The sequence below is a fragment of the Peromyscus eremicus genome, chromosome 23 (genome assembly GCF_949786415.1).
Source record: "Peromyscus eremicus chromosome 23, PerEre_H2_v1, whole genome shotgun sequence".
Classification (NCBI taxonomy): domain Eukaryota; kingdom Metazoa; phylum Chordata; class Mammalia; order Rodentia; family Cricetidae; genus Peromyscus; species Peromyscus eremicus.
The window spans coordinates 42,644,459-42,665,485 of record NC_081438.1 but is presented as its reverse complement, the minus strand read 5'-3'; the positions used below and the strand labels follow the sequence as shown (position 1 = coordinate 42,665,485).

General features: G+C 44.1%; 1 protein-coding gene across 1 annotated transcript; it reads left to right on the top strand.

Moving 5' to 3' along the window:
• The first annotated feature begins 10,758 nt into the window (after positions 1 to 10,758).
• Positions 10,759 to 20,360, top strand: LOC131897959 (CD209 antigen-like protein C). Its single transcript, XM_059248988.1, has 5 exons — positions 10,759 to 10,875; positions 15,551 to 15,644; positions 16,295 to 16,446; positions 17,671 to 17,780; positions 19,622 to 20,360. Exons 1-5 carry the CDS (start codon positions 10,759 to 10,761, stop codon positions 19,767 to 19,769), a joined length of 621 nt encoding a protein of 206 aa, XP_059104971.1. The 3' UTR covers positions 19,770 to 20,360.
• The last annotated feature ends 667 nt before the right edge of the window (positions 20,361 to 21,027 follow it).

Sequence of the window (21,027 nt, the reverse complement as noted above, 5' to 3'; positions counted from 1 at the left end):
ATGTGGTGCTCATAAACTCATGCAGGCACACATATTTACACATGAATAGGAAGGGAGTGAGGGATGGATGGATGGAGGGAGGGAGGGAGCTAGGGAGGGAGGGAGGCAAAGAGGGAGGGAGGGAAGGTAAGAGGGAGAAAATCACCAGGTATTTTAGGCTCTGAAGGTCTAAAGAGAGATTATTTTGTTTGAGCCTCTTATCCTAAATAGGCCTTGAGTTATTTCAATTTGTCACCTTAGGAATAAAATTCCTGAGAGCCTTTTCTTTCCTTTTCAGATTACTTGACTCTCCCTGGTCCACAGTATCAACTGTGGAGGCTGGTTCTTTGTGTTCAGAAATCCCACTGCCACTGTTAAAGGGCTCTAACTGGGGGCCAGTGTTCCCAGAATTCTTTCCATACAGTATGAAAAAATGTTCATTGCTCCTCATTGGACACCAATGACAAACTAAAATATAGCTCCACAAAAGTGTTCCTTTGGGGTCCGTGAGTTTTTGGGCTCACTCACATAGCATGGGTGAAGGGTTATCCACAGGAGTGTGGATGACCTCACGGCAGCTGCAACACTGGAAAGTCTCACCTCATCATGGCTGATGGCTTCCCCACAACTGCATAGGCAGACTTCTCTCTTCAGTTAAGCTCCCACTGTCTAGAATCTACGGAGACTTTTAGTCTGCATGCAGTTAGGGCTGCAATACTTGCAATGGACTAAGAGGTGTGTTTAGAATTCCTGAATCCCAGGCATGAGCCCAGCGACTTCCCCAACCCTTCCATCTAGGAGAGAATGTCAACAGTCAACAGACTTGAACTTGAGGGTCCCTTTCATGTAGTCACATCTGTTCTGATGAAGATAGCAACTGTTACACTCTGGGGATGGCATTACAGAACACCCAGGAGCCAGTTCCTTTGCTGGCATAGGTCTTCTCCATGGCACATGAAGTTTCAATAGACAAGAGTATTCATAGCAAAAACAAAAATAAAACAACAACAATAACAACAAACCCACCTGTCTGACAATAGCAGTGGGTCCCTACTTTGTTTCTACTGATGTGACAAATATATCCTGACAAAGGCAATGTACCAGAGGAGAATTCATCTTAGCTACAACTCCAGGTTATAGTCCACCACTTCATAGAAGTCACAGCATGAGGAACTGAGTTAAAACATACCATGTTAAAAACAAACAAACAAACAAACAATAAACCGATATGGCTGCAGCTTGTAGGGTTTGGAGACTGGAGGATCACTGGGCCTTTGTGGCTGAAACTGAAGCTCCAGAATTAGTAAGAGACTCTGTATCATGCAAATAAGGTGGAAAATGATAGAACAGGACACCCGAAGTCCTCTGGTCTCTGTTCATGCGCACACATTCAGATTAATGCACCCTGACACACATTTGTGTACAGTACCCATGCACATATGTCTGCACATGTACTCTCTCACATGCAAATACACACACACACACACACACACACACACACACACACTTCCAATAGTCCTCCACCAGTGCACTCTGTCTTCATATTGGCAACCTTAACCCTCCCTGAAATTCATGGATGGTCTAATGTGTGCCCTGATGTGCCATATGCCCAGAATCCCTCTCTGCTTCTTCTGGTGCTGCTATCCAGGTCCCCCTTTTTCTTTTTCTGTAGAAGTATATTCCGAAAGTGATGAATATGGGTGGCTGATAAAATCTGTGATCCTGAGCAATTCTGGGCACTGAGGACAGTAGTGGAAGTGAACAGCTCCGAGACAGCAATTGTGCATCAGCTGTCCAACCTGGAGGAGGCTGGGAATTGTGTGTGTGTGTGTGTGTGTGTGCATCTCAGGTTTCAGCATGTTGAGGCTGCCATTTGTGCTCTTTGCATTCAGAGGAGAAGTTGATGACCAAAGACACTAGATACTCCATCAAAGAAATATATTATTCAAGCAGTGTCTGTGTTCAATAGCTTTGCAAAGAGAGGAGTATCCGGGCCTGAGGAGATGGGGACATCTCCTCTCAGACCCTGTTACTGGCAATGTAAATTAGTGAAGCCACAGAGGAAATCAGTATGGAGAAGCTTCAAAACACCCAAAGTAGAAGCACCATATGATCTAGCAGTGAGTGAAGGTATGTACCTGAAGGGATGGAATAGAGTGCAGAAGAGATCTGTGCATGCATACCTAATGATGTACTCATAGCAAGAGCCTGAGTACTTCCATGAAGAGATTAAGGACTTACAAAATAGGTGTGTGTGTGTGTGTGTGTGTGTGTGTGTGTGCGTGTGTCTGTGTGTGTGTATCACTCCATCATCAAGAAGCATTAAATTATATCCTTTCCAGAAAAATAAGTTGGGTATTGGTATCATCATATAAAGAGAAGAAATCATTAAATAATAGTGGAGAAATAGAAAAGGTAGAACAGATATGTTTTGATGTAAAGACACACAACAGGCTCTTCTACACATACACTCAGAGAGAAACACAAAATCGTCTCAACTATAGAACACATGAAATACAGTTTTCTCAAGAACATGAGCATCATCCAGCAAGGCTGACCATCTTAAATGGCACAAAATATGTCAATACATTTAAGGCTATAAAATGTGTTCATCTACTGAAATAGCTCAACTAGAAATGAATTATGGAGGTCATTCTCTAGCACTTGTAAATAACATACATCTTTTAAATTTATTCTTACTTTTGTTTTGTATGTGTGTGTAGGCCAAAGAACAACTTGCAGGAGTTGGTTCTCTCCTTCTTTTTTTTTTTTTTTTTTGGTTTTTCGAGACAGGGTTTCTCTGTGTAGCTTTGCGCCTTTCCTGGAACTCACTTGGTAGCCCAGGCTGGCCTCAAACTCACAGAGATCTGCCTGGCTCTGCCTCCTGAGTGCTGGGATTAAAGGCGTGCGCCACCACCGCCCGGCGGTTCTCTCCTTCTACCATGTAGATTTTGGAGATGGAAATCAGATTATCATAGGAGGGCAGACATCTTTACCTACTATAATGGTTTTTGTTATCAACTTAACACAGACTAGAGTCACCTGGGAAGAAGAAAACTCAGTTAAAGAATTGCCTCCATGAGATTGGCCTAGTAGGAACTGTCTTAATTGGCGATGGATGTAGGAGAGGCCACCGACTGTAAGTGGCACCATCCCTAGGCATGTGGGCCTGGGATGTTAAGAAAGTAAGCTGAGCTCTAGGCTTTAGGCCCAGGGGCACCACCAGTGCCCCCATATCCCACCCATGCAGCCTCAGTTGCAGGTCAGTAGGCAGAACTGCTGCAGGCAGGCTCGACCCCCTCCACTGGACCCTGTAACCTACAAGCCCCAATCCACCCCCCAAAACCACCCATCCTCCCAGACTGCAGCTGCTTCCTGAGACACAGACACTGCCAGCTCCGGTTGGACAAAGAGGTGAGTCTTTGTTCTCCTAGCCAATCACCCCAGCCTCTAGGCGTTAGGCCTAGGGGTACAACCAGTTACAGGCCAGCAGGCAGGACTCCTGCAGGCAGGCCCGACTACCACTATCCTCCACCGGACCCTGTAACCTACAATCCCCAAGCTACCACCCAAACCCACACATCCTCAATGACCACAGCTGCACCCTGAGACACAAACTCCACCAGCTCCAATAGGAAGAAGAGCTCCAATTGGACCAAGAGTGGCTCTCTGAGACACAGACACCATTTCCACCAACTGGAGGAAGAGATGGATAAATACCAGTGCAAAAATACATTCAACAACATAAAGAGCAATATGGCATCACCAGAACCTAGTGGTTCTACATTAGCAAGACCTGAACATCACATTGTAGAAGAAGCAGAAGAAAATGATCTTAAGAATGAATTTAAGAAGATGATAGAGGCGTTTAAAGAGGAAATGAAAAATTCCCTTAAAGAAATTGAGAAAAAGACAAACAAAAAATTGGAAGAAATCAATAAATCCCTTAAAGAAAGCCAAGAAAACCAAGAAAAAGCAATTAAACAGGTGAAGAAAACAGTTCAAGACTTTTTGAAATAGAAACAATTATGGTGGTATTTTATTTGTACTGAAATGTGATTTTAATTGTATGTTAATAAATAACGTTGCCCAGGGTTCAGAGCTATTAGAGCCATAGCAAAAGCTGGGCGGTGGTGGTGGACGACTTTAATCCTAGCACTTGGTAGGCAGAGCTAGGTAGATCTCTGTGTGTTCAAGGATACAGCCAACAGACAGTGACAAGGCAGTCATGTGGTTGGTTTTACAACCAATGAGAAGGCGGAACAGAAAGTCTATATAAAAACAAACAGACAGGAAGTAGGTCTCTTTTTTGGAGAGGTCTCTTGGCTGAAGAGGCTAGCTGCAGCAGGCAGGTGAGGCTCTTAGTACTGATCTCTTGGCTTTCTTCTTTGCATTGGTTCTGTGTTTCTTATTTAATAAGATGGTCAGTTACATCTACAAACAATGAAGAAGACACAAACAGAGGGAATGCTGGAAATAGAAAATCTGAGTAAATGAACAGGAACTGCAGATACAAGCATAATCAACAAAATACAAGAGATGGAAGAAAGAATCTCCAATATGGAGGATACAATAGAGGAAATAGATTCGTCAGTCAAAGAAAATACTAAAGCCAAAAAAGTCATAAGACAAAATGTCTGGGAAATATGGGACACCATGAAAAGACCAAACTAAGAATAATAAGGATAGAAGAAGGAGAAGAATACCAACTCAAAGGCACAGAAAATATATTCAACAAAATCATAGAAGAAAACTTTCCCAATCTAAAGAAGGAAATGCCTATGAAGATACAAGAAGCTTACAGAACACCAAATAGATTGGACGCAAAAAAGAAGTTGCATTGCTACATAAAAATTAAACCACTAAACATACAGAATAAAGAAAGAATATTAAGAACTGCAAATGAAAAAGGCCAAGTAATATATAAAGACAGACCTATCAGAGTAACACCTGACTTCTCAATGGAGACTCTGAAAGACAGAAGGTCCTGGGCAGACTTTATGCAGACACTAAGAGACCATGGATACCAGCCCAGAGTACTATACCTAGCAAAACTCTCAATTGCTATAGACAGAGTAAACAAAATATTCCATGATAAAACCAGATTTAAACATTACCTGTCCACAAATTCAGCTCTACCAAAAGCACTAGAAGGAAAAATCCAATCCAAGAAAGTTAGATGCACCCATAAAAACACAGGCAATAGATAGCCCCACACCAACAAATACCAATGAAGGGAAATATGCTGTGGGATGGTCTGTATGTCAAGTGTGTTGCTGATTGGTCAATAAATAAATCACTGATTGGCCAGTGGCCAGGCAGGAAGTATAGGCGGGACAAGGAGGAGAATAAAGCTGGGAAGTGGAAGGCTGAGAGAGACACTGCCAGCCACCACGATGACATGTGAAGATGCCAGTAAGCCACGAGCCATGTGGCAAGGTATAGATTTATAGAAATGGGTTAATTTAAGCTGTAAGAAAAGTTAGCAAGAAGCCTGCCACAGCCATACAGTTTGTAAGCAATATAAGTCTCTGTGTTTACTTGGTTGGGTCTGAGCGGCTGTGGGACTGGCAGGTGAGAGAGATTTGTCCTGACTGTGGGCCAGGCAGGAAAACTCTAGCTACAGAAATACACAATACTACTACCAAAAAATAACAGGAATTAACAATAACTGGTCATTAACATCCCTGATTATCAATGGACTCAATTTGCCTATCATAAAGACACAAGCTAACAGAATGGATACGAAAACAGAATCCATCTTCCTGCTGCATACAAGAAACACACCTCAACTTCAAAACAGATACTACCTCAGAGTAAAGGGCTGGGAAAAGTCTTTCTAGTCAAATGGACTTAAGAAGCAAGCTGTTGTATCTATCCTAATATCTAACAAAATAGACTTCAAACTAAAATTAAACACACACATATTCATCACAGGAAAAATCCATCAAGATGAAGTCAATTCTGAACATTTATTCCCCAAATACAAGGGAACCCACATATGTAAAAGAAACTAAAGCTTAAATCACACATTAAACACCACACACTAATAATGGGAGACTTCAAAACCCCACTCTCACCAATGGACAGGTCTGCGAGACAGAAAATTAACAGAGAAATAAGGGAACAAACAGAAGTTATGATTCAAATGGACTTAATAAATGTCTACAGAATATTCCACCCTAACACAAAAGAATGTACCTTCTCCTTATTACCCCATGGAACCTTCTCCAAAATTGACCACATGCTTGGTCACAAAGCAAATCTTAACAGATATAAAAACATTGGACTAGTCTTTTTTATTTTATCGGACCACTGTGCCTTAAAGTTAGAATTCAACAACACAAATTAAAGAAAGCCTACAAACTCATGTAAATTGAACAACACCCAAATAAATCACCACTGGGTCAAGGAAGAAATAAAGAAAGAATTAAAGACTTCTTAGAATTCAATGAAAATGAATGTACAACACATCCAAACTTATGGGACACTATGAAAGCAGTACTAAGAGGAAAGTTCATAGTGCTAAATGTCTACATAAAGAAGTTGGAGAAATCTCACAGAAGCCACTTAACAGCAGATCAGAAAGCTCTAGAAGAAAAAGAAGCAAACTCACCAGTTTGAGAGGAGCAGACACCAGGAAATAATCAAATTGAGGGCTGAAATCAATAAAATAGAAACAAAGAGAACAATACAAAGAAGCAATGAAACAAAGAGTTGGTTCTTCCAGAAAATCAGAAAATTCACAAACCTTTATCAAAACTAACCAAGAGGCAGAGAGAGAATATCAAAATTAAAATCAGAAACAAAAAATGAGACATAACAACAGTCAACGAGGAAATCCAGAGAATCATCAGGCCATACTTCAAAAACCTGTACTGCACAAAACTCAAAAATCTAAAAGAAATGGACAATTTTCTGGATAGGTACCACATACCCAAATTAAATCAAGACCAGATATACAATTTAAATAGACCTATAACTCCTACAGAAATAGAAGCAGTCATTAAAAATCTCCCAACCAAAAAAAGCTGACAGCCAGATAATTTCAGTACAGCAGTCTACCCGATTTTCAAAGAAGAGCTAATACCAGTACTCCTCAAATTGTTCCACACAATAGAAATAGAAGGAACATTGCCAAACTCTTTCTATGAAGCTACAGCTACCCTGATATCCAAATCACATAAAGATTCAACAAAGAAAGACAATTACACACCAATCTCCTACATGAACATTGATACAAAAATTCTCAATAAAATACTGGCAAACTGAATCCAAGAATGCATTAAAAAAATCATGCATCATGATCAAGTAGGCTTCATCCCAGAGATGCTGGTATGGTTCAGTGTACAAAAATCTGTCAATGTAATCCATCACATAAATAAATCTGAAAGAAAAAACCATGTGATCATCTCATTAGATGCTGAAAAAGCCTTTGACAAAATCCAACACCCCTTCATGATAAAGGTCCCGGAGAGAACAAGAATACAATGAATATACTTAAACATAATAAAGGCAATCTACAGCAAGCTGACAGCCAACATCAAATTAAATGGAAAGAAACTTAAAGTGGTTCCACTAAAATCAGGAACAAGACAAGGCTGTCCACTCTTCCTACATCTATTCAATATACTACTCAAAGTTCTAGCTAGAGCAATAAGACAGAGAGAGAGAGAGAGAGAGAGAGAGAGAGAGAGAGAGAGAGAGAGAGAGATCAAAGGGATACAAATTGAAAAGTAAGAAGCCAAACTTTTGCTATTTGCAGATGATATGGTAGTCTACATAAGTGACCCCCAAAATTCTACAAGGGAACTCCTACAACTGATAAACACCTTCAGTAATGTGGCAGGATACAAACAACTAAAAAAAAAAAAATCAGTAGCCCTCCTATATACAAATGATAAATGGTCTGAGAAAGAAATTAGAGAAACATCAACCTTTACAATTGCCACAAATAATATAAAATACCTTGGGGTAACTCTAACCAAACAAGTGAAAGTCCTCTAATTCCTTGAAGAAAGAAATTGAAGAAGATATCAGAAAATGGTAAGATCTCCCATGCTCATGGATAGGTAGGATCAACATAATAAAAATGGCCATTTTACAAAAAGCAATCTACAGATTCAATGCAATCCCCATCAAAATGGCAACACAATTCTTCATAGACCTCAAAAGAACAATACTCAACTTCTTACAGAAAAACAGAAAACCTAGGATTTCTAAAACAATCCCTTACAATAAAGCAAGGGCATTTTGGAGGCATCACTATCCCTGACTTCAAGCTCTACTATAGAGCTTTAGTAATAAAAAACAGTTTGGTATTGGCATAAAAACTGACATGTGAACCAATGGAATCAAATTTAAGATCCTGACATTAATCCACACACCTATGAACACCTGATTTTTGACAAGTAAGCCAAATTGAAAAAAGAAAGTACAATTAAAAAAAGAAAGCATCTTCAACAAATGGTGTTGGCATAACTGGATGTCAACATGTAGAAGATTGCAAATTGATCTATATCTATCACCATGCACAAAACTCAAATCTTAGTGGATAAAAGACCTCAACAAAAATCCAACTACACTAAACCTGATAGAGGAGAAAGTAGGAAGTAGCCTAGAAAGCATTGGCACAGGAGACCACTTCCTAAATATAACACCAGTAGCACAGACACTGAGAGCAACAATTAATGAATGGGACCTCCTGAAACTGAGAAGCTTCTATAAGACAAGGGACATAAAACAAAATGACAGCCTACAGAATGGGAAAAGATCTTCACCAACTCCACATCTGACAGAGTGCTGATCTCTAAAATATATACAGAACTCAAGAAGCTAGACATCAAAATACCAAACAATCCAATTAAAAAATGGGCTACAGAACTAAACAGAGAATTCTCAAAAGAATCCCAAATGGCTTAAAGACATTTAAGGAATTGCTCAACACCCTTAGTCATCAGAGAAATACAAATCAAGATGACTCTGAGATATCATGTTACACCTGTCAGAATGTCTAAGTTCAAAAACACTGATGACAGCTTATGTTGGAGAGGATGTGGAGCAAGGGGAACACTCCTCCACTGTTGGTGGGAATACAAACTTGTACAGCCACTTTGGAAATCAATATGGCGGTTTCTCAGAAAATTGGGAATCAATCTTTAAGACCCAGATATAGCACTCTTGGGCATATACCCAAGGGATGCTCAAGCATACAACAAGGACACTTGCTCAACTATGTTCATAGCAGCATTATTTGTAATAGCCAGAACTTGGAAGTAACATAGATGCCCCTCAATCAACAAATGGATAAAAAAAATTGTGGTACATATACACAATGGAGTATTACTGAGTTGTAAAAAAACAATGACATCATCAAATTTACAGGCAAATGGATGGAACTAGAAAATATCATCCTGAGTGAGGTAACCCAGATTCAGAAAGACAAATACGGAATGTACTCACTTATAAGTGGATACTAGATGTAAAGTAAAGGATAACCAGACTACGACTCATAGCTCCAGAGAAAGTAGGAAACGAGGAGGACCCTAAGAGGGATGCATGGATCATCTTGGGATGGGGAAACAGAGGAGATTCTGATGAGTAAACTGGGGATAGAGGGTAGGAGATAGGAATGAGACCATGAGGGACCAGGATGGTGGAGCTGGGGGAGGGATGGAGTGAGAGAGAAATGAAAGAGATATTTGATAAAGGGAGACATTAATGGGGTAAGGGAGAAACCTGGAGGTATGGAAATTCCCAGGAACCCCCAAGGATGACCCCAAACTAGACTACTAGCAACAGTGGTGAGGGTGCCTGAACTGGCCTTCCTTGGTAATCAGTTTGGTGAAGGCTCTGTCATCATAGAGCCTTTATCTAGTAACTGATGGAAGAAGACGCAAAGATCTGCAGCCATGCACCAGGCTGAGCTCTGGGAGTCCAGTCCAAGAGAGGTATTATATGAGCAAGGGGGTGGGTGTAAGGTACTGGTAAGCCATGAGCCATGTGGCAATTTATAGATTAATAGATATGGGTTGATTTAAGATATAAAAACTAGATAACAAGAAGCCTGCTGCAGCCATACAGTTTGTAAGCAATATAAGTCTCTGTGTGTTTATTCTGTTGGGTCTAAGTGGCTGCGGGACTGGCAGGTGAGAGAGATTTGTCCTGACTGTGGGCCAGGCAGGACTGGAGAAAACCCCAGCTACAGGTGGGGTCAAGATCATGATGGGGAAATCTACAAAGACAACTGAACCAAGCCAGAGAACTTATGAACTTTAGACCAACAGCTGTGGAAACTGCATGGGACCAGACTAGACCCTCCGCATATGGGAGACAGTTGTGTAGCTGGGTCTGTTTGAGGTGCCCCTGGCAGTGTGACCAGGATCTATCCCTGGTGCATGAGTCGGCTTTCTGGATCCCATTACCTATGGTCAGACACCTTTCTCACCCATGATAAAACAGGGAAGGCCTTGGTCCTGCCTCAACTGAGTGTACCATGCTTAGCTGCCTCCCCATGGGAGAACTTATTCTGTTGGAGGAGAGGATGAGGGGTGAGGGGAGTGTTAGTTTTATGCAGTGCTGTTTACCCCACAAGAAAAAGTAACAAGACACAACAAAATTTACTATAAGAGTTTATTAGAAGGGAGGGACAGGAAAAGGTGTCCTTAGGCCTATTTGGAAGATATGTACAGAAGAGGGGGGAGGGTACAAGGGATCTACCTTTTATGGACTCCCCCACGCATGCGCATATAGGCTTACATAGCTATGACATGCATGAGCATGGATTATGTGACCATGCTCTGTGCAAATTACATGACCACGCAGTACACGGATTACATAGGATTTACAACCCCGGAAATGACTACGCATCTTGCCAGCGCATGCGTGGTCATGGGGGTGTGGCTCCAAATCCAATGAGGGGGAAATGGGGGAGAGCGGGAGGACGGATGAGGGAGGAAACTGGGGTTGGTATGTAAAAGGAATTAAAAAAAAAAAGCAAGCTGAGCATGAGCCACGAAGCAAGGCAATAGTGGTGCTCTTCCATGCTTCAAGCTCCTGCCTTGAGTTCCTGCCTTGGCTTCCCTTGATGATAGACCAACCAGAAAGAGGAAATAAACCTCCCTTCCCAAGCAGCTTTGGTCACCGTCTACCTCATGAACATGAAAGCTAACTAGAACATTTGCTGAGCCATCCTACCAAACCCTAAACAACATACTTCTAAATGATCAAGAGTAAGCCTTGAGAAAATACTTGTAAGTAGTATATCAGAAAAGGCTGGCCATCCAGTACGGCTAGAACTCCACAAGAAGAAAATGAGAATTCTAACCTTAAGAGTTCTCAGGGTCTCAAGTTTTTCCAACCCCAACTCAAAAACACAAAGAGAAGAGGTCATTGTGTGGAAGGAAACCAGATTATCTACTTCTCCATAACAATGGAGGTGTATTCAGACTCAAATCCACAGGTCAGCTGTTTAGACACTAATCCTCAAGAGATGAAGAGTGGGAAGGAAGGACATGTTTACCCAAGAGGATATCCTTCTGAAGAGATGGGAAGGAATTACTGTCCTGGGTGTCACCCAGCCTTCTGTTGCTGTGACAGACACCTTCAAAAGTCAACTTAAAGAAGATAAGTACATTTGCTTTCCAGATGTTCAGTCCTTGATGGCTCAGGCCTGCTGCTTCTGGGCTCTGGTGAAGCAGAACATCATGGCAGAGAGCATGTTGATGCCCTCACAGAGCCAGAGTGGAGAATGTGTAGTCAGTTCTCTCTAGAGGAACAGAAGCAACAGAATGATATCTTACATTGGCTTACATGGTAGGGCGTGGGCAGTCCAACTCTGGCCATCTCCCACTAGAGAGACCTACAACCCAGTAGTTACTCAGTTTATGAGGCTGGGCATCTCACCTGTCCCTGCCTGGCACCAAAGGCCTGGATGATCCCTGGAAAGTGACTGGTTTTTAGCTCACTTTGGAAAACTGGAAAAGATGGTTCAGCAAAGGAGTCAACAGGAGCAGCAACAGGGTAGCTGGACCTGCAGCAAGAGTCAAGGCCAACTGAGAAAAAACAGGGGAAAAGGAAGGAATTTCCTTCTTCCAAGTCCTTTTACTAACAATATGTGACTGTTCATGTGTGTGTGTGTGTGTGTGTGTGTGTGTGTGTGTGTGTGTGTGTGTGTGTGAGAGAGAGAGAGAGAGAGAGAGAGAGAGAGAGAGAGAGAGACAGAGACAGAGACAGAGAGAGAGAGAGAGAGAGAGAGAGAGATCCAAAACCCATGTATATCGGCAGTGACCTACTTCCTCCAAACGGGTCTAACTTCCAAATAATACATTCAAGTCCGAGCACAACAGTGGATGAACCTGTTGAGGAAGTGAAAACTCTCATGATCATCACTTCCCAAGGCCCCCCTTCTGCACTGTGATGCACTGAGGACTGTGAAAGTTAGTTTTAATGGTCCACTTGACCCAGCCTAGAATTACATAGGAAGAGAGTCTCAATGAAGGACTGTCAAGATCAGATGAATCTGTGTGTAAATCTGTGGGAGGTTCTCTTAATCACCTCTATTGAGGTGGGTAGACCCAGCCCACAGTGGGAGACACCATTCTCTAGGTAGGGGGTCCTGGAGTGCATAAGAGTGGAGGAGGGGAGCTGAACACAGACATGCACGCAGAAATCCATTCCTCTCTGTTTTTGGACTATGGATGCGAGGTGGCCAGCTGTCTTTACAACTGGCCAGTGTGACTTTCCTGACAAGATGGATGCAAACATTTTTTCATCTGCTTCTGTCAGAATATTTACAGCAGCAACAGGAAAAAAAGCTAAAAAAAGAGCAAGCCTTCTAGTATGAGCCATCCAGGTGAACCTGATCCCCTCTCCTCTGCCAAGATTCTTAAAATACTCAGAAGAGGGGAGGGAAGACTGTTAAAACGGAGGGCAAGAGCAGACAGACACACCATGTGACAGGGCTCACGTGGAGGGTTTATTAAGGGGGAGACAAGAGTTGAGAGAAGAGCAGAGAAGGAAGAAAGAGGGAAGGATTGGGAGAGGCGTGGGGGGAGGGGAAGGGAAGAGAAGGGAGAGAGAGGGAGGGGAGGGGATGGGAGAGGAAGCAAATGATTGGTTGAGGTGCAAGGGCCCCCTTGCCTGCTGGCCTCTCCCAGGAGCAGTGGGAAAGAGATCAAGGAATGGGTGCAGCTTGCCTTTAAAGGGGGTTCTAGTGCATGTGCAGAGGCTTATGCAGCCAGGCAGCACATGCGCTTAGATTATGTGACTTACAGCCCTAAGATCCTGGGAGCTGCCTAGGTATTTGCCTGAACTGCTAACAAAGAGTGTAAGAGCCCAGGCATGGGGAGGAATGCTGTGAAATGTCCTCTGGACAGGACATGCTGCTGCACTCCTGAGGTCACAGTGACTGTGCTTACCTGCCTAAATCAAACCAGTGCAAGATCAAACCAATTAAAAACTCTACCAAGGAGAGAAAAGGCTCTCCCTAGGCCCTACCACCAGCTGAGGAGGTGTTGGCCGCTGAAGGCCACTGATGGAGGGAGAGTCACTTTTGTTTGGGTGAGGCCCCCTGTAGGTTGCCCATGCCCTGGTGGATGACCACACACTCATGTGCATATAGGAAGCACTAATTGGGTTAGTGCATTAAAATTAAGCAAATAAATGAGTAAGAGTCACAAAGTGTTTGTGAAAGAAGGAACAGAAGGACAAGGTGCATCAGTGAGGAAGGTGAATGATGAAAGGAGTGTTTGTCATTAAGACTCTGCATTTATCCTGTCTTCTGCTGGAACAGCCTTGAAGAAACAGCCACCTTCATCTACTAGGTCAGGCCCTGCAGCCTCTCAGACAAACTCACTGTTTCCCTACAGTCAAATCCTAGTCCATATGCTGATTAGTTGTGTCAAGCTAGAGTCACCTATTGTCTCCGCTGGGGTCTCTGCTGCTGATAAAACACAGTGACCATAAGCAACTCGGGGAGGAAGGGGTTTATTTCATGTTAAGCCTTGCAATCTGTCATCCAGAGAAGTCAGGGCAGGAATTCAGGGCAGGGACTGACACTCAGTCCTTGAGCTGTCTCAGCACCTGGGCCAACAGACTCCGGTGAGGTTTCCCTTACAGCTCTGGGGACCACAAGTTCACACATGGCAGCAGCACTCCTGTGGAAAGGATTGTGCTGGTGCACAGCATTCCAGAGCTGTGTGGACACCGCCCTCCACTGCAGTTTCAGTTGACATTGCAGACAGCACAGGAGCCCAGAAAGAAACTTCTCCCTGAGAAAAGCTGCTGCAGAGTCCCCACTAGTGTTCCTGGATCTAGGGTCAGAGGTTGGCAGGAAGAGGAGAAAGTGAGCTGCACACCGACTCTCTTCTCCCTCTCTGCTTCCTATGGTGTCAGCGTGAGCAGTTTCCTTAGGTTGTGGTCACTCTCACTTCCACACTGGGTGAACTGCACCCTCACACTGCTAGCCAATACCCAAACTGAAACCCCGTGTTTCTCTGAGTTGTTTTCATCAGGTATTTGGTAGCAGCAATGAAGGAAGTACCTAACACACCTCCACAGCCCTCCCCTAAATTCATGGGAAGTCTTGCTGTGTCAGATGCTCAGCACCTCCCTCTGGTCTCTTCTGGTGCTGGTCCCCACTTCCCCTTTTCTCTTTCCGAGTTCAGATTCAGAGAGTGAGGAGCAGATGTGTGGAAATTAAAAGCTGATGTTGCCGGTAGTCAAGGGCACTGAAGGACAGCAGCAATGATGAGTGACTCCATGGAAGCAAGCGAGAAGCAGCAGCCAGGCCTCCTAGGTGACAGAGGGATGGGGTGGGTGGCAGCTTGGGTCTCAGAGTGGTCACCTCTGGCCTCTGCACACAGTCACACAAGTGTGCACACATATATACACACTGCGGGTGTGTGTGTGTGTGTGTGTGTGTGTGTGTGTGTGTGTGTGTGTGTTCATTAGCTGTAGAGTTGTGGACACATGAAGCCAAGAAGATGCAGAAGTATTTTCTAAGAGTCTTGGATCCTGAAGAATTAGACATTTCTCTGGGTTCCTGGAATCTAAAGGCTCAGGCCTAGAGACTAGACCCTGACCTCCAGAGCACCAGAAAGGTGAAGGCTGGAACCCGAACTGTTTCCTGGGGCAGAGGTCATTGGTGGCCTTGTTTTGAAATACCTGCCCCTCTCACAGGGTGGCTGAGCCACAACCAAGGCTGCCTGGTGCTGCATTTCCTCTCTGTCCTGCTCCTGACTGGGCTGCTGGTCGCTGTTCTTGTTCAAGGTCAGGCGGGAACAGCCATTTCCAGTTCTGTGGTATGGCCCACTGGCCGTGGCAGCAGGATCTGGGAGTGAAAAGAGGGAAATGTTGGGAGTGGGTCACACTGAGGCCTACAGGGGCTTCCCACACTGGATCAGAAGTGTGTCGGGAGGTGGGGGGTATGGATAGGGGAAGGGCCCGGGTCCATTTCTTGTGGTTCGGTCATCTATGTGTCATTTTCTTCTTTTTAAATGTGATGAAAGGTGTTCTGCTGCAGCAATCCAATGCAGGTCATAACACACAATGAGTATTTGTACAATTGTAGTTTCTGGATTGTTTTGGTGCAGGTTTCAAGGGCCCCAGCTCCCCAGGATATGAGAAAATCTATAAGCAGCTGCTGCAACTAAAGGATGGAGTGGGTAAGTGACCAGAAATCAGGCCTCCAAGAACCTGAGAAGGTCTCCTGTGAACACACTATGTTTGAGGCATTGAACCTCTCCAGGCCTCAGTTTCCACTTCTGTGGGGATTTGATGTCTCAGTGGGTAAAGTACTTGCTGTACAGAATCTGAGTTGAGCCACAGAAGCTATGTTTTTAAATAAAAAGGCATGGGAATGCATGTTTCTACCTCCAGCACTGGGGAAATGGAGGCAGATTCCCTCAGACTCACTGGCCAGCCAGCTTAGTGCACTTATACACCTTTACACACACAAATGCATGTACACACAACAGGCAAACAAATTAATTAATAGGAACACAGGGCAACAGCCAGGGAATGGTTTTGTGGTCTCAGGGGTGACACACATAGTAGGCAGTCAGTACTCACAGAGGTCATACACATCAGCAGCATTCAATGTTTCCAGCACTGTGTATGCAGTAGGTACTCAGTGTTCACGTTGGTCATGGGCACAGTAGTCAAGATAGTCTCCTGGGCTCTGTTTCGATCTCTTAAGTTCCTACTTCACCCAGGATGCAGTGTCAAGTGAGGGAGGGCCTCTGGAAGGCTGGAGCAGACGCAGGATCATGGGCATCCAAGTGTGAGGCCCTCCTGATCTACCCTCCCCCAATAGACAGCATTTGCCGTCCTTGCCCCTGGGAGTGGACATTCTTCCATGGAAAGTGTTACTTCTTCTCCAAGTCCCAGCGTAACTGGAATGATTCCATCACTGCCTGCCTGGAAGTGGAGGCCCAACTAGTCATCATTGAGAGTGATGAAGAACAGGTATGCCTGATGGGCTTCCTCACCCTGGGACAGGGCGTTGACTGAGTGTGGAAGCCATGGTTGGCCAGAAAGTGCTTCTGGTTGGGGTCTGCTTACTACACTTGGAAAGGGAGAGAAGACGTGGGACTGAGGGTCCCTGGCACCCTCTGAGTGGACACACCAAGTCTGAACACACTTGAATGCATCAGAAAATCTAAAGTAAAAGTCATCAGTCATAGCTTCTCTTACTACTGCTGTGCTCATACCCTGATAAAAGCAATTTAAGGGGGCTGGAGGGATTGCCCAGTGCTTAAGAGTACTTGCTGCTCCTATGAGGATCCTAGTTCAGTTTCTGACACCCACGTGGACCATCCACGACCACCCGTAACTCTAGTCTAAGGGATCCAATGCCTTGTTCTGGCCTCTGTGGGTACCTGCACTCACGTGTGCACCTACTCACACATGGACACATATACATAATAAAAAAAATAAAATAAAACTTTTTAGAAGCAACTTAAGGAAAGATGGATATCTTGGCCACAGTTCTGTGTTACAGCCTGTCATGGCTGGGGAGTCACATCCACAGGAGCTCGAAGGAGTCAGCCACATTGTATCCACAAGTCAAGACGGAGAGTGATGACCACTGGTGCTCAGCTCACTTTCCCCATTTCCCCAGCCCAGGACCCTCGATCAGGGAATGGTTCTGCGAACAGTTAAAATGAGTCTTCCCACTTCAATTTATCTACATAATACCTGACAGGTGTGTTGGGAGCCTATCTCCTACGTGGATCTCTGTTCTGTCAGTTAAAACAATCACATTGTCCCAACTGGCATGCTAGCCAGGAGACAGGAAATTGTTCCCTTGGTGGGAAAATATTCAAGTGTATACTTTTTGTCAGTGTAAGTTATGCAATTGTGTACACATGGAGCATCACTCGACACAGAGCTAAAAGTTACTGCACACTGCTAGCCATCCTGAACACATTAAACCTTATGGGCGAGTTTGTGTGGGTGTGCTCATCACAGATACTGGCAATGCTTTCAGGAACATGTGTGCAGACTCCTGCTGTGGAAAAACTGCAAGTCAGACTTCGTTAGGCCATAAAATACAGGTGTGGGAGGGACTCAGGCTCCAGAGCACGTGTCAGGGGCTTCTCTCAGGTATGAGTCAATGTCCCTGGGGAGCCACAGGTGGAACACTGGGAATGAAGTAGAAAGTTCCTGACTTCTGTCCTTTGATTACAGACATTCCTGAGTGTGATTTCTAAGGATAAAGGATCTGCCTGGCTGGGTCTCTCTGACCTGAAAGAGGAAGGCTCATGGCAGTGGGTAGACGGCTCACCTATGGAAAACAGGTAGCTCTGGGATCATGGAGCCCCACAGAGAGTGGGTGGGGCTGTGAAACTGACCTCAGCTGTCCTCCAAGTCCTTGCCTCTCCCTCCCTCCCTCCCTTAGGCTTAAGTGTCCATGATATTCATTGAGTAGATGGGGGAGGGTTTTCATACCCACGTTATTGGGTCCTTTACATTCCACAATCAGAGTGGGCAGGAGCAGTTTGCAATTTGTTTGGATTGTTTAAGTATAGTGTGTTAAATAATTGGGGAGGGGCAAACCTCAGCCAATAAAGTGTCGGCTTTGTAAGAATGAGAACCTGAGTTTCCTCCCCCAGAACCTTTAACACCAGCAGGGTTACTTGAGAATGATGAGGGCTGGTCATGAGGCAGGAAGTGAAGGAAATTCTATCAAGAGACTCTGGGAAAAGTGTTCACCACACAATTATGAAGATCTGAGTTCATATCTCCAACATCCACATTAAAAACAATGGTGTGGTGACATGTACATGTAGTACTAGTGCTGGGGAGACAAAGACAGAGCAGTTCCTAGAGCCTACGGGGCAGCTAGCTCAGTTTCATTGTGAACATCAGGTTCAGTTAGAGACCCTTTCTTTAATAATAGGAGGTGGAGGCTGGTGAGCTGGCTCATTCAGTAAAGTGCCTGACATGCAAGCATGAGGGCCTGGGTGTAGATTCCCAGCACCCACAAAAACCAAGGTGATAGCAAGCATCTGTCATCCTAGCACTGAGGACAGAGACAGACAGAAACCAAGAGTCACTGACTAGCTCACCAGAACTGGCAATCAGTGACCTCAGGCTCAGCAAGGGACCCTGTTTGAAAATACAAAGTGCATCCTGATGTGGTGGCTCACACCTTTAATTCCTGCACTCAGGAGGCAGAGGCAGGCAGATCTGTGAGATCCAGGCCAGCCTGGTCTACAGAGCGAGTTCCAGGCCAGCCTACAAAGTTACACAGAGAAACCCTGCCTCAAAACAAACAAACAAACAAACAAAAATACAGCTTGTCATACTTAAAGATCCATGATGTCATGTGAGCTACAAAGGAACTGCCTCATACCATGAAAAACATGAAAAGAAAAAGGTGGAAGGAAGGAGGCCAAGGCCGTTCTCTTGATGTCCATGGAAAGAAACATGGGAGATTATAAACCAGGCTGGTTTGGAATGTCAGTGGGCTCTGAGATGTCTTAATGTTCCAGTTTCAGTATGAGGCATGATAGAGATCATCAAAGAATCACAGATAAGCAGGAAACACTGGGCCCCAGATTTCCGTAGCTGGCACTTGCATGTCAGGAGATCTCAGTTTAGATTAGAGTTAGAGAGTGACAGGAAGCTGCTATGTGACTGAGTCCATGTAACAGGGATGGTGGGGAGGGAATCTCAAGTCCCAGGGTATTTGTTAGACAAGGTTTTGTGTCCTGACTCAATAGAATGGGGAATTTGAGAAAGAGGCTACACTAGATGCTGGTTAGGATGTTCCCTGCTGAAGAACTTAGCCATTGAGGAATAAAGGGGGACAGAAAAATGCAGTAAGGAATACTAAAAAAAACCACTGCTTTGCATCAAATCTGCATGGGAGATTTTTTTGTCTTTTGTCCAGCTGACACATGACTCTACAAAACCTAAGATAAAACGGCATCAATTTCACAATTTGAAGTCTCTTGATTCTGTATTGTAGAATAAGGGTTTCTCACACAAATACTTTAAGCATGCCATAAGGTTCTGGGTGAGGTATGGATGCAATATGCACATGGGATGGATGTGAGTGCATCCTAGTGTCAGACGTTAGATATAGTGACAGTATAGGCTGGGACAGAGGCTCATGTGGTATGGGGATTTTCAGTTTCAGAAAATATTGGTTAAAAGGGGAGCCCAACAACATGGGCAATGAAGACTGTGCAGAAATTTCAAGTACTGGATGGAATGATAACACATGTTCCTTTGTGAAATTCTGGATCTGCAAGAAGCCTGCATCTTCCTGCTCTAGGTGAAATCTGTCCACCTCCATGGCCATTGCTTGTCCAACCTATTTATCACTTAGTCAAACTCGAAGTACATTCATTTCAGTTCCTTCTGCCTTTCTGTGGATGCTGGGCTCTTAACAATAGATCTGGACTCTACTTTTCCACACACCTTGTCCCCAAGGCCACTGCTCTGCCCTCACCTATGCCTACAGTTTCTTTGGTTGAGACTATGGTTCTGACCCATATTTTCAGCTTTCTTCCTGGAGAAAATTCTGGGTTGATCACCATTGTGTTGGTCTGACTGAGATTGTCCCCCAGAGGCTTGCCTATTTGAACACTTGGTCTCCAGTAGGTGGTGCTGTTTGAGGAGTTGATGGAACTTCAGCAGCTGGACCCTTGCTAGAGAAAGCACATCATTAGGGGTGGGTTTTGGAGTTTATATTCTCACCTCACCTCCAGCTCTCACTCTGTGTCTTGTGTGTGGATGAAATTGTGATCAGCCAGCTTCCTGTTCCTGATATCATGCTTTACCTTTCCCTGACTGTTGCTATGTCTCTACAACCATGATGAACTCCATCTCTTTGGAACAATAAGCCAAAATAAACCCTTCAATCCCTATATTGCTTTCTGTCTGGGTATTTTTATCATGGCAACAGAAAAGTATGTCAGTCAGATGCAATATTTAAGAGTTGAGAATCAGCACAAAGGAATCAGGTGTATCGAGCATCTGGCTTCCTGGAACAGGCAGGGCTATCACCATCTAAGATTCATCTTAGGAAACCCAAGTATGCTAATGTCTTTATTGGGAGAGGAAAGAGGTACAGGGAGAGCATAAGCAGTAAGGCTATCTCCTGAGTGAGCCATTCTTATCTATAGCAAATGTCTCCTTTATCCTCCTACCTGGGGTGTTGAAGTTTATCCTGACCTATAACACAGTACAGTTTTCTTTAAACAAACATGTTATTTTTCAGAAAGTTAAACCTGGCAGTCACTTACAAGCTTCTCATAGGTTATGTCTAGGAAGGGACTGGGTGTTGGGGGGCATTAAGAAAGCATTCTTACTATGAACAGCAGTGAATTCAGATACTGGTGGCTGTTCAAGATGCTGAGAATGAGTGATAGTTGTGGCCTCAGCACTAAAAAAGACATATAGACATCTTCCTCTAAGGCCAGGCAACATTCTGGAAGAGGGTGCAGAGAGCATGTAAGAGACTGAAGGTGGAGTCAAGGGCTGCAAATGCCATTCTCTAGAATCCACACAACTATTGCAATCACTAACTCACAA

Excerpts from the sequence above, each read along its gene's own strand:
- LOC131897959 (XM_059248988.1), top strand. The coding sequence starts at position 10,759 with ATGGATTATGTGACCATGCTCTGTGCAAATTACATGACCACGCAGTAC. Across the intron at positions 16,447-17,670 it reads TTGAGAGTGATGAAGAACAG|ACATTCCTGAGTGTGATTTC; the intron begins GTATGCCTGATG and ends CTTTGATTACAG. Across the intron at positions 17,781-19,621 it reads GGCTCACCTATGGAAAACAG|TTTCAGAAAATATTGGTTAA; the intron begins GTAGCTCTGGGA and ends GGGGATTTTCAG.